At 46.5% G+C, this 13,465-nt stretch overlaps 3 protein-coding genes across 3 annotated transcripts; 2 read left to right on the top strand and 1 right to left on the bottom strand.

Moving 5' to 3' along the window:
• Positions 1-475: 475 nt before the first annotated feature.
• On the bottom strand, positions 476-870 carry Pdw03_2043 (uncharacterized protein; the record flags this gene model as incomplete). Its single annotated transcript, XM_066100066.1, has 2 exons — positions 476-759; positions 840-870. The coding sequence occupies 2 exons, from the start codon at positions 868-870 to the stop codon at positions 476-478; spliced, it is 315 nt and encodes a 104-aa protein (XP_065957793.1).
• Positions 871-3,627: 2,757 nt separating this feature from the next.
• Positions 3,628-8,170, top strand: Pdw03_2042 (uncharacterized protein; the record flags this gene model as incomplete). Its single annotated transcript, XM_066100065.1, has 8 exons — positions 3,628-3,633; positions 3,694-3,706; positions 3,778-3,963; positions 4,409-6,718; positions 6,797-6,924; positions 7,102-7,132; positions 7,199-8,040; positions 8,111-8,170. The coding sequence occupies 8 exons, from the start codon at positions 3,628-3,630 to the stop codon at positions 8,168-8,170; spliced, it is 3,576 nt and encodes a 1,191-aa protein (XP_065957792.1).
• Positions 8,171-11,663: 3,493 nt separating this feature from the next.
• Positions 11,664-13,309, top strand: Pdw03_2041 (Aromatic amino acid and leucine permease; the record flags this gene model as incomplete). Its single annotated transcript, XM_014680733.2, has 2 exons — positions 11,664-12,206; positions 12,269-13,309. 2 exons carry the CDS (start codon positions 11,664-11,666, stop codon positions 13,307-13,309), a joined length of 1,584 nt encoding a protein of 527 aa, XP_014536219.2.
• Between the last annotated feature and the right edge of the window lie 156 nt (positions 13,310-13,465).

Genomic DNA, 13,465 nt, shown 5'->3' with positions numbered 1-13,465 from the left:
TGACTGCATGAGCTCATGGTGTTTACTCCTATACAAGCGGTGGCCTGACTTTTGCTGATGTTCAGTTCACCAAGACCCAGATGGAGAAACACCGGTCTTTGAAATTTTGAGAGGAGAGAAATTCTTCGGAGCGAGCTACTCCAACGATGGTACAACGCTCTGCTACTGCACAACACAGACAATTACGCTCCCAGCCGCCATGGACCTATCGGACAATTGCGACAAGCAAGAGCCCAAAATCCCCCTCCCCCCCAAAATCTGAATCAAACACAAAAATCTGCGTTGTATCATGCGATTCGATCAGCACGTGCTGAACTCGTCAGAGAGTTGTTGCACGATCACCCACGATTGAATCATGTAGATCAATCAACATAGGCCGGTGCTCATTGTCTCCGCTTTCGATGAAACAGAAATTTTACCATTCTTACTTGATACGGGTGCCGGTCCTAATACATCCAATCAGGAAGGCTGGTCATCAACATTTCATGCTGCCAAATTCGGCAGGGTTCACGTCATTAGAACCCTCCTCGGTAGCGGTGCTGATCTTCACACTCGCGATGACTACAGATTGACTCCAATTTGTGTTATAATTGATCATGGACGCAACTAAAACACAGTGCAAGCCCCGGTGGGTTGTGGTGCAAGCGTGACAGATACTGCCACAGACACTGGGAAGCAGCTTCTTCATTTGCGAGTTTGTCGGGCTCCCCGTGTTGTTGATCTCTCTTTGCAGCTGGATATAAAAGCTGGATACAACAGCTGGATTTAAAGAAGATGCGAGTCAAAGGTTATAAACCTCTTTTATCCGCGAAAGGAGAGGGGGACATTGAAGCTCTCACCTTGTTGGTCAATGCCGGCGCGGATGGACATTTAGTGGACGGCCGTGGGGAAAATGCCCTTCATTGTGCGATTGGGGTTGAGACAGCTTCTTTCCACAAATTGCTACTATCCGGGCCTCAGATTGGCTTCCAATAACAGATGTCCTGGTAGAGAGAGGTGCTGTGCAACTCAAAAGCGACAGTGTGATAGTGGAGACGAACTGACGGAACTGGAGTGAAACACAGTTAATCCAGCAGGATTCCATGAAAGTTCACGATTTGGAGACGAAGAACTAAATCAACGCAATGTTGGGAGATTCCACTAGGATTAACTTCTTAGGGCTACAAGTTTCCGGGCGTTAGCCAATGCCATCCAATCTCAAATTACATTTAGATAGGGTTGTTCCGCGATTGAAGAAACAAAACGATGAGGAGAATCAACTTTTTCAAGATTTGAGGGACACAGCCGCTTATGCGACTTCTGCCCTTTGACTGCGTAAGACTTGATAATCTCATGATTTGGACCAGGATGGGATTGAGAATGCTGCACGTGATACCCCTCAACCAGCATAGAGGAATTGAGGATGTCAGAATCAATACATGGTATGGTGGAAACCACATGTGACCTCGGTGGATTCGGCTATGCAACAACAAAAGTACGAAGATTAGTAATCCAGATCCCACACAGATTGCATAACTAAATAGGGATTTTTGTCATTTTTAGTTAGTCAGAGAATTTGATGCTGTCATTTTCAACCAATACATTTCATACAGTCAGATTTCTGTCAGAGGATGTAACGCAACTGAAAAGAAAAAGATGGCATCAATACAATTATACCGTACCACTGTCCAATGTACTTGCCTGTCTACCTACAACATAGTAGAAATTGCATGCGCTATATACTCGGCCCAAGGCACTGCCCAACATCCTTTTTGGGTTATTGGGCCGCACCACTCAAAAAAACAGATTTTCTGTGAAAAACAAAAAACCATTGAAATGGGTTGCCCAGATATTAGGTACATCGAGAAGCCCTTCGTATCTTGTCCACAATATTACGTAGGTAAGAAATGAAGCTGAGTCGCGGAATCTAGTTCTTGCATGTCTATTGAAGAGGAACTAGGAATCTGTGCTTAGAGCGTTACCTGAGGAGAAAATTTTCACACTATAACCTCTTAGTAGAGGCTTTCAATTTCGACTCTAATACAGTAACGGAGATAATAAATAATTACCAAAATCCAATTTCCAGGTAGACTTAATTCATTGTTGAAGATCACGGATTCTCTCGCACGCCGGTGGGGGTCAATGTTGCGCTCAGCAACCGGCTAGTGCAACTGCCGACGTACTTGGACCCCGCCACTGCTTTTTCTCATCGTTGACCAAGAGTTGACCCCTGCGTTGATGGGGAACCAATTTTCATCTCTGCCCGGAATAATGGCGGTAAAATCAGTCTCATTTCGTTGCATTTCAAAAGGCAAATGCACTTGACCGATGTCTTGCTTTCACATGAATTTTTGAAGTTTGAACAGACTAACTTTCGACAATACGTAATGTTTAGTTCGAGCTGTAGGATAGTGGCTTTTGAACACCGGCTCAATGATTAAATGTCTCAACCTGGTTCCTGCGTTCTTCTACATGGACGAGTTAGTGTAACAGTAGAATAGTTCTACCTTGTAACTGTCGAGCCTTCGACTGCTACACCACCTATCCTTTATGTTCTACCTCCTTCTATATTCCCCTATACACAAGCAAGTAAGAGCGTCTCACAAAGATCATGTCAAGGCAACTCTTGCCTGAAGAGTGGCATGCACTTTGCTAACGCATGGCTAGAATTTAAATCAGGTTTGCATGCTGTATGTAAATCACGTCAGCTTTCGACTAAAGTTATTTCCGAAGACGCCTCTGGTGGCTGAAATCAAGGAGGCTCCCATGACTGGGTGTTTGTGTTTGTGAGGGTCTTGCGTATGTATATGTGGGGATACAGTCTCGAGATGAACGAGCAAAAGTAAGAATTTCGGTAACTATAGTCCACTCTAAATGCAAGTCGTTGCACGAGGAAGAGCTCGGATTTGAGACCTGGGGCATAGAGCAGAAGCGTGGACCGAGCACTGGCCTCATGTGACTCTGGGGATGTGATTACCTCTAAAGGCTGGTGGCCGAGCTGTAGTCGCTGCTAGCCTGTCCGTGAGGACCTCTTTCTGGACAGGGTGATAAAGAAGTATTTGCAATAGACTTTGGGAGTGGGTGAAATTGTGACCGAACGTTCAATAAACCTGACGTGTTAACGAGGGCGAGCAAAAGTGGCATAGAAGCTTAGAATCCCAGTATGAAAGACACAAGAGTCTATAATTGGCCTGCCGTTGCGCGGACATAGCTGACTAAACACAAGACATAACTAATTTCTATCGACTACGCCACCACGGCGGTCCGAGTATTTCCCGGGGGTTTCACATTCTGTGTTCAACCATGTTGACCTGGCTTTTGAGAAGGGCACTGAGGGACGTGCTCAGTTTTACTCAGCCGTCAAACAGCGGCAAAAGTTGAGAACTAAAATGGATAGGGAAAGGTCTCGAGTACCAGGCATAATCCGGTACATCTGCATTTTGAAGTTTCAACCGACTTTGTGTTTTGAGTGGCGCGGCCCCAAACCTCAAAAGGGGTCAGAGAAAAGCGAAAGGCCGGGTAGGGTAGTAGTGGCGGTTGGGATGCCTACCGGAAGAATGCAGTTGCGTCGCTAGGGGCTTTCCTCATCTGCGGGGTGAGTTATTTCCGCGTCCAGTCTCACTATGTTGTAGTTTCCCCCATGCTCCTATGGTGGTGAGATATGGCTTATGGCTTAAAAGTGGACCTGTCGGTGCATTTTTGTATTCTAAACAGGTGGCACACTTTGGTGAGCCGTCACATCGCTCAACCAGCACTTGTGAACTTGCTTCTGACACAAAACCGGCATCTTTGTATCAGAAGCCAACAGAAGATCCAGGTGCTCGACGATCTACTCTAATAACAAGATTTCGAGCGCTGTGGCTTTAACCGAGGCTGGTAATCTTGGTGATGGCAGAGTGTTCGGCCCAAAGCCCGCCTGGGGTTCCGTACTCACAAGGGAGTTGAGCAAGAGAGAGGAACAATTGATGCTCTGTGTGCAGCGGGGTACAAAATGTGAACGTTAATTGAGGTCGCGGCAAATTGCGTTGTGGCGTGGTGATGAAACTTGACACTGTCTATTCCCTTCATAGTATTCAAGACAAGCTCCCCAACTCGTGGGAGACTATCACGGTACTGCACCATAGTGCCCTATAGCTTTTCGTGTTTCTTCTGTTGGAAGGTCACGTGACCACCACTGTTTGCTCCCAGTACTTAGTCTCAGTCATAGCATGTAGATAGTTTCTCTCTCTCTCAACGCATCAAGAGATTTCCAGTTACATCTACATTCATCGTAGATCTCTAGTATCTCTAACAGGTTATGAGCCTCGCGCTTTCGAGTCCTCTACATAACTGTACAGACTCGAAACCCTGGTTTTCCTCCCATTGGTGTACTGCGTCGCACCACCCCACTGTGGAACCTCTGTGGTCTCGTTTTGACCCCACAAACCAGAGTTTTCATCACCCTATTGGACGAGATTAACACCTCGCCTACCCCTTGGGATCTTCATCCATTGTAGGTGGATCCTATCTCGTCGCCGTCAAATCACGTCGCCGAAAACCCTCGACAACCCGAAAATCGGACCGTCGAACCCCACATTCCACTCGCTACCCGCTGTAGCGAGCCAATCACATACCTCTCTTGACGAGCACATCGGTGCGGAAGAAGACGTCATGCAGGCCTCGTACAATATTGAGGACTTTACCATCAACAGCCATGAGATTGACATCTCATCTGCCGTCCCAAAATTGAAGGGACAATCCAACTTCAGAGACTGGGAAACCGCTCTCTACATAGCTCTTGCAGCTAACAACCGTTACTACACATACATGATTTCTAATGGGATCCCAATCCCAAAGATCCCCGAGTATCAGGACTCCAGTCCTGAAGCTGTTCGCAATCTTCTTATTGAAGAAGCTCAGGATCTTGCAGGTGATCATACTACAACAGTTGTCATCTCTGTTGCTGAAATTCGTGATCGTGTGAAGCAAGTCATCGAGTCAAACATTGTACTCCGAAAAGAGTATAACTTGAAATGTACAAACTGGGATCTGTGCAATTCGAGAGCGAATCTCTTACTAAGAGGCACTCTCTCTCCAGAGCCTTTTTCTCATATCGCTCAAAACACTGATGTACGGGACTCATTTAAGAAACTGCGTGCGACGTACGCTGTTACATCCCATCAACATTCATTCGCCCGCTATACCAAGTGGACTGATCTTCGCTTTAAGAATGGAACTGCTAGCGAGTTTGTACGCAAGTTCCAGGAAACTCTTCGTGATCTCACATCTATTGATGGCAAGATAAACTCGGTATATGTACTATGCCAGTTCAAGAAAGCCATTAATGAAAACCCCAAGTGTTATGCCTTTCTCCAGAACCTTAGGGTTGATGAGAAGGATGTCAATCTCATGGACCAAGTCTACGCCGAATTCCTCGAGTTAGACATCCATAACCGGTCTATGAACCCTTCCTACAACGCAAACTCGACTACTGTTCAAACCTCGTCGTCGTCGCACAATGACAAGAAGAAAGACACAAAGAAAGGAGGCAATGACAAGCAATCCAATTCGAATAACTCATCGAGTAATAATAACAACAAGGACAAACCCTCGAAGAAGAAGACCGACTTCGTCAGAGAAGAGAACGTCATCCTTTGCAGACATCATGGGACTCTTGGAAATCATTACTCCAACAAGTGTCCCTTGCTAAAGAATTCGGCAAACGCCACTACCATTCAACAACCTCAGCAGCAACCTCTTTTTCAACAGGTTGCAGTCCCTCAACCAGGCCAAATCATAGGCCAGGTTGACAACCAAGGTCGGATCCTTTCTCTACCGCAACAACAGCCTCGCCAGGGAGCGAATGCAATCTTTGCGCCAGCATCCTACCCCACCGTACCGCAAAAAGGCCCTCCATCGGGGGATCCCCTAGCGCGGTATAACAATCTCTTTACGAATGTGCTCTTTGCCGGTATCCAGGCAAATGCAGTTCATGGTTCCCATATTGTGTCGAAGGAAGGCCTATTGGCTAACGACAACAATGATGTTACCCGCTGGATGATCGATTCCGGTACTAGCACACATATGACTCCCCACAGATCTGTCTTTGTCAACTTTAGACGGTGTGTATTGCCTGTTTCAACAGCCACTGGGGATGTCTTCTACACTGAGGGATATGGAGATGTAATCCTACACCTGCTGGATCAAGATTCATCAGGAAAAATGGCCCCTCTCACTCTCCAGAAAGTGTGGCTTGCGCCAGATCTTCGGTCCAGCTTGATCTCTATGTCTGCTCTCGACAAGGCAGACATTGGCACATGGACAAAGAATGGCATGATGACATTCAAACATCAAGATTTCTATGGCCCAGAGTCTACCATTGGTTTTGCTACCTGTGAAGGAGAACATTACTGGTTGAACTGCGCTGGCATTGACAAGATTGATCATATGATTGACTGTAATCTTGTTACTGGCTCTCCAAACTCTGTCTTTGCTACACAGAGAGAGATCATACCTATCTCCATCGATCTGGCACATCGTCGAGCTTGTCACGCCGGCGAGGAGCGTGTACGAAAAATGGAGATATTTGCTGACGGCGTCAAGCTAAAGAAAGGCGCCGGCGTCACCTTTCCTTGTGCTCCTTGCATTAAGGGTAAGGGCCACGCATTACCTTTTGGCAAAGAACGATCTATTAGATCAAAGCCTGGCGAGTTCATTCATCTAGACGTCTGGGGACCGATCTCTATCGCGTCTCACGGAGGTGAGCATTATTTCGTGACGTTTACGGATGATGCGACCCGATTTACATGGCTGTTTCTACTAAAATCACGATCTCAAGTCACCGAGGTCTACATACAATTGGAGACCTATTTGAAGACTCAGTTTAACTACGTCATCAAGAAGGTCCACGGCGATGATGCTCCAGAGCATAAACCACTTGCTGCTTACCTTGCTAGCAAGGGAACGGTATGGGATCCAACTCCTCCCTACACCAAGCAACTGAATGGTGTCGCCGAGATCAAAAATCGTCATCTTGTTGAGCCGTTAGTCGCTGTTATGGCCGAGTATCAGCTTCCAAAATATCTTTGGGGACTTCTTCTTGGTGGAATCAATTACACCATGAATCGCCTCTACGCGTCGAAGATTGGCATGTCTCCTTACGAAGCCTTTTTCGGCAAGAAGCCAAATCTCTCAAACCTTCGTGCTCTCGGTTGTCAATGCTGGTTTCTCATCCCAAAAGAGAAGCGAAATACAAAGCTAGATCCTCACATGGAGGAGGCAAGGCTGCTCGCGTACGACGAAGGAGACAACTATGTGGTCTACAACGTCCGTACCAAGAAGATTGAACGTTCACGGAACGTCATTTTCAATGAGAATCCTTCTCCGGCAAGTCTGCCTGACCCTGCCTATGATCTTAATATTACAGGCATGAACCAAGAACATGAACATGATTCGCAGGATCGTCATATCCCAATCGATTTCCTACGGCCTCACCTCGAGAATCCGTTTAACATACGATCTACCTCCCCACCCTCTCCTACGGTCGAAGATGATCCCGAGGATCAAACGAGGGCTCCGAATGCTCTCGACCCGTCGAATCCCGCGCTCTTTGAAGAAGATCTTGCGTGGTCAAATGATGAAATGGCGGGCAGTTTTGGCAGGTGTGTGGTGGAACAAAGGGTGGATACTGGTGCCCACTTTGAAGCAGGTGGGCGAGGGGTTCTCGTCGAACCACAGCCTGTTTCCCGACAGGTTGTTAATATGGACATTCCCCTGGAAACAACCATTGATCTATCTCAGGAAGATCCTCTGCAAGATGACGAGTATCATGATCAATCACCATTACAGCATGGTCAAGTAACTTTTGAACATAATTTCTCTCGCCTAGATCCGGTACCGGATGACAGGAGTCGAGATCAAAGCTATGTTCAACCCATTCAGCCCATTCAGCCAGAAACTGGCCAGTTACGACGATCAACACGGATCAAGAATCCTAGCAGAGCTTACATTGAAAGCCTGGCTAGCAAGTCATTCTTTGATTCCAATGTTCTTCGGTTGCTCGCTGAACAGCCAGAGATCCTAGTCAGTCTTTTCGCAAATGCTACCTCGAATGAGCAGTACGCTGTATCCAAACTGACGCCTAAAGACATAGGCTTTGAACCTAACAGTTGGGAACAAGCTATGTCCTGTGTCGAGAAAGACAAATGGCTAGTCGCTGCTCACAAAGAACTACATCGTCATCTTGTTAACGGCACCTGGAGAGTGATGTCCAGGACTAAGAGCAAGAAGAAACCTCTTACCCTCCGGTGGGTGTTCAAAGTTAAGCATGACGGTACCTACAAGGCACGGCTTTTTGCTCGTGGCTTTCGTCAAGATCCCGACTGCTGATATGGCAGCGGATGGACTGACAAAACCCCTTGGCAAAACGCTATTCAAGCGCTGGATCATCCAAATGGGCCTCACGGTCTATAAAACGCGCTGAATGGATAATTTACGGTTTGCATACTACAAATGGGGGGTTAATGAAGGTTAAAAACTGGTTTTTTACATGGAGAATTGGGGTTGTTTAAACTATGCTGTCGACTAATAGTGCTAGTCGTGGGGGGTGTTGGAAGGTCACGTGACCACCACTGTTTGCTCCCAGTACTTAGTGTCAAACCTCAAATACGGCCTCCCTAGGCCATAAACAGGAACCTTGGTTTTTGTTATGGTCTAGTGGAAAAGTACGCTGTATTTCGTTCAACACTTAGTCTCAGTCATAGCATGTAGATAGTTTCTCTCTCTCTCAACGCATCAAGAGATTTCCAGTTACATCTACATTCATCGTAGATCTCTAGTATCTCTAACATCTTCCTTGCGACCTAGAGGATGAGCTTGGGCAGCGCTCCGGGTAGAAATCTCCCAAGAGTTGAATTCTACCTGCCAATTTGCTTGCCTGTGGCACACCGGAACGGTACTATGACCGATGACCAAAAAGACAAGGGCAGATAGGTGGTGGTCTGACGAAGGGGCACGGTCTCTCATTTTTCGTAGTTTTGGATCTTGCACGGAGAAGTTAAGGTAGATTTCCGTGGTCAGGTGCGCTTTGCAGCATCAACGGTATGTGAATTTTTTTTTTTGGACGGCCCATTGACCTGGCCTACTATTCTTAGCATTGGCCGACGGAATCTTCGTCTCAATGGATGGTGGGAGGAACTGCTACGCCACGACCTTCCACTTTATTGTCTTATCTTCGGTTTTTTTTTTAAGTAAACCATGCAAGTAGGAGGAGATGCGAGCAAGAGTGATCAAGACACTGTCGTGAGAAAAGAGTGTATGAGAAGGAGAGTGTGTTTGAGTGAAGAACGCTTATTAGTAGTGCTGAAAATGACAGATGGAGGAGGGCAGAGTCCGTTTTTGTTTCCCTTTCAGGCTGGTAATGTCAGAGTTGATATCTTGCAAGTAATACGGCTTGTCAATCATTAATTGTAGATTGTGGAGTGGTTTTAATGATCAACTAGTTGGGCTTAGTCGTAGCTCGCGAAGATGTCTTGGGATCCGGTTTCTGTAGTTGGCAACTCCACGCCCGTGAAAGCAGACGCGGTATTCTGTCATTAAACCTTCTTAATAGTCTATGCGTAGCCGGTCGATCTCACGCATTCAACTGTCTATGACCCTTTGGACTACCCGGGGATCGATTTCTGGGAGTTGTGCTGGCTCCGAGGAGCGTTCCAATAGTTTTTCGTGAGATTAGGCTGCCAAGCCCACAAGCTGGAGTTACTGGATGGAATGTCAATAAAGTGGAACATCTTGAATTGGACCCGTAATTCCAGCTCAGGGGAGTCTCAGTGGGTGGGGAAGCTGAGGGAAGATGTGCGCAAGAAAACAATGAGCATTTGTAAAACACTGAGTCATAGCCATAGTTTGGGGTGAGCAATAATTGCGGAAGTGTGTATGAGGTATGTGGATATAGACTAAAGAGGATTTGAAAGTGCAGCGAAGGAAAAGAAAGAACCAAGGCAACTCTACCACCTTCTGGCCATATCACTAGTTTCCGACGTAAGCCCGGCTCTTAGTCTGTCTCGAGCTCGCAATCCGTTTGCTTCCCTTTTCATCATACCTACATAAATGACACACTTGTTGCCGGAGAGGATTGCATCGCTAGATGTTTCATTAGCTAATAGATTGAAAAAGAGGGATAAAATGCAAGTTGATCCCCCAAAAGTACAGAAGACCAAGTCAATTAAGACAAATTAAAAATCACTAAGCCGAACTGGAGCCCACAGGTGACCTCGGGAAGGAGTTCATATTTAGTGGCATACACCAACGGCTCAGAAAATGGGAAGATTCAAACACAACATGCCACAGGAATGGCTCCTTTGGCTCAGAAGAGTACTGATGTCTTTCCTACCCAAATATCCAATAATGGATCATTCACTGCGCTGGTTAAAACTAGTTTCAAGAGTAGAAAGATTGAGACGGTACGGGGTTACGGACCACTAAGTATGCCATCGGAACTCAACCCTCTCATTGGATAATTTTGCCAGGTATTAATTAAGTCTTCCAAAAGTCAAATACCTTCTATGTAGGACTTATGCCTAACTGTGCCTAAATTTGTCCTTGTTTTAGACTGGCATTTATCAAATTACACTTGATGTCAAAATGTGAGGATCGAATTACGTGTATTAAAAAAAATGATTTCTAAACCTATATATACTAAACTAGTATACTAGATCGACAAATAACAGGTGTAATGTTAAGGTTATACTAATCGCGTAAAAGGGCTAGATGTAGATTCGAAGAATACGTCGCTTTTATGAAGAAAGATAATCTTATCTTTGTAGGGTTTAAGATCAATGGTTGGTCGTTCTATTCTGAAGTGTGTCGGTATGTAAAAAAAAAGAGAAGTTGATTTTAAAACAATCACATCATGGTATACTAGGCTTCGAGAGGATGGTGAAAATGACGGTGAGACAGTATCCAATGAGAGGGTTAAGTTCCGATGGCATACTTGGTTGCCCGCACGGGGCATATTGTTTTTTTTTTTTACTTTTTATATGCTCATTCAGCTTTCCCAGTCTAGATCACATCATAAGATGTCTATCGCGTTTGGGGCGGCTCAATTTCCCACTAAGAAGTACAACATACATAGCACTGGTGGATTTACGCGAGACATACGAAGTACATCTATGTGTCGATGCAAGTAAATCCAAATCCAATCAAGCGTGGCCCACTCCGCAGACTTGGCGGCTCCACATCTGGGCAGCAGATGAGGACCCGGGGAGTGAATGGATGCCCTATTTAAACCCCGCTGAAAACTCTCTTTTCCTTTTCTTTTTCTGCTTTACGCGAAAGCCGCGTTATATAAGGGCCCCGATTCATTAGCCAACAACAAGATGTGGATTGCAAATTCGCCCTTTTTGAGTAGCTGCGATTGCCCACACTATGGGGGCCGCGATCTGCGCACTCGAGTGAAGAAATAGTTATGTCCAAAGTACCAGCAATAATAATGTCATTCTTTAGCTTGGGTCTTTTCCTTTTCACAGACTTTGTGTCACGCCACAGGAGTTTCCATGTTGCCTGTTATAAATACCCAACTTTTGGGGGATGCGAATGGCATTAATACCCCAATAGCGTCTAACTCCAAGCTGCATTACTACGAAGACAACGAAGACAACGAAGACAACGGAGGCAACGGAGGCAACGGAGGCAACGGAGACAACGAAATGACGGAGAATAGCGATATAGAGAATGTCGCAGGCCAGCTCAGGGAGGTTCGCGAGTTTAGACAGGGTCTCCATCAGCGACACATCCAGATGATTGCTCTCGCTGGTACGGTGGGGACGGGTATTTTTCTCAGTTCGGGCCGTGCCATTGTGGAAGCTGGACCATTGGGTGCGTTCTTGGCATATTCAATAATCGGTGCTACAGTTTCCAGTGTCGTCTTCGCAGTTGGCGAGATGGGAGCTCTGGTACCCCTCAACGGTGGTGTTATTCGACACGCTGAGATCTTCTGTGACCCCGCGCTAGCGTTCGCCAACGGGTGGAACCAGGTGTATTCCTACGCTGTGTCGATCCCATCGGAGATTGTTGCTGCCGCTGTAATCATTGAATTCTGGATCACTGTCAACAACGCGATATGGATCACTGTGCTTGGATTGCTCATGCTTTCGACCGCGTTTGTCTTTGTTCGCGTGTACGGAGAGCTCGAGTTTGGTCTTTCTATCCTCAAGATCATGCTCATAATAGGCATAAATATCATGGCTCTGGTGATTGCCCCCCTCTAGACGGCAGAATTATTCAACCGTGCGTGCTAATTCGTTTTTGATAGGTGATTACCTGCGGCGGAGCCCCGAATAAACAGTCCATCGGATTTACCTACTGGAAAGCCCCGTATGGCCCGTTCGTTCAGTACTTGGGAGTGAAAGGGCCCCTTGGCCGGTTTTTAGGGTTCTGGCAAACGTTCGACAACGCTCTCTTCGCGTACTCCGGTATCGAGAACTTTACTCTCGCTGCAGCGGAGACCCGAGGCCCTCGCCACGCTATCCCCATGGCTGCCAGACGGATCTTCATCCGCATCTTGCTCTTCTATGTGGTAACAATCTTCATGGTCGGTTTGATTGTTTCGTCTGCCGATCCAAATCTTCTGGGCTCGTCGGGAACAGCATCACAGTCCCCTTTCGTTATTGCAGCCCGCCATGCTGGTATCAAAGTGGTTCCCTCAATCATCAACGCAGTTGTTCTCACCTCAGCATGGTCTTCCGGGAACAGCAATATCTTGGGAGGTTCCAGAATCCTGTACGGGATGGCAACTCAGGGTCTCGCCCCTGCTGTATTCAAACGTATCAACCGCTTCGGTATCCCTTGGGTGGCTGTCGCGCTCTATGGCGTTTTCATGTCACTTGGATACATGAGTCTTTCCGATTCAGCCAGCACAGTATTCACATGGCTACAAAATCTGGTCTCGATCTCGACTCTAGTGAATTTGATATGCATCTGCATTGTCTATCTTAGGTTCTTCTACGGATGCAAGAAGCAGGGGATCGATCGCCACAAGGAGCTTCCATGGGCAGCACCTTTCCAGCCATACATTACTTGGGCGTCGTTGGTCCTGTACGTTATTCTATTCTTCACTGGAGGCTTTACGACATTTATGCGCGGTCACTGGAACACCGCAACCTTTGTTTCGACTTATTTCAATCTGCCGTTCATCGTGATCGTGTATTTTGCCTACAAATTCTGGGCGAAAACAAAGGTCATCCCGCTGGCTGCAATTCCCATTCGGCCTTTCATCGAAAGCTGGCACAAGAACCCCGAGCCGGAGCCAAAGCCGAAGCGTGGCCTCGCGAAACTCAATATTTTGTGGTCATGATTTGTCTTATGTTGGCAATTTAAATCATGTGTTACGATATGCTATATTAACTGTCAAAATTAATCACGAACTTGGTGTCGCCGATCAATGGGAGCGCCTTGAGACCGAACACTACTCCGTAGTCTGTCCGGTTTTAGGGCTTAGTGGCCCGTTGAT

This window comes from Penicillium digitatum, chromosome 5 (assembly GCF_016767815.1).
Source record: "Penicillium digitatum chromosome 5, complete sequence".
Classification (NCBI taxonomy): Eukaryota; Fungi; Ascomycota; class Eurotiomycetes; order Eurotiales; family Aspergillaceae; genus Penicillium; species Penicillium digitatum.
Note: the sequence above shows the minus strand (reverse complement) of the source record. Positions and strands in the feature narration are given on the sequence as shown.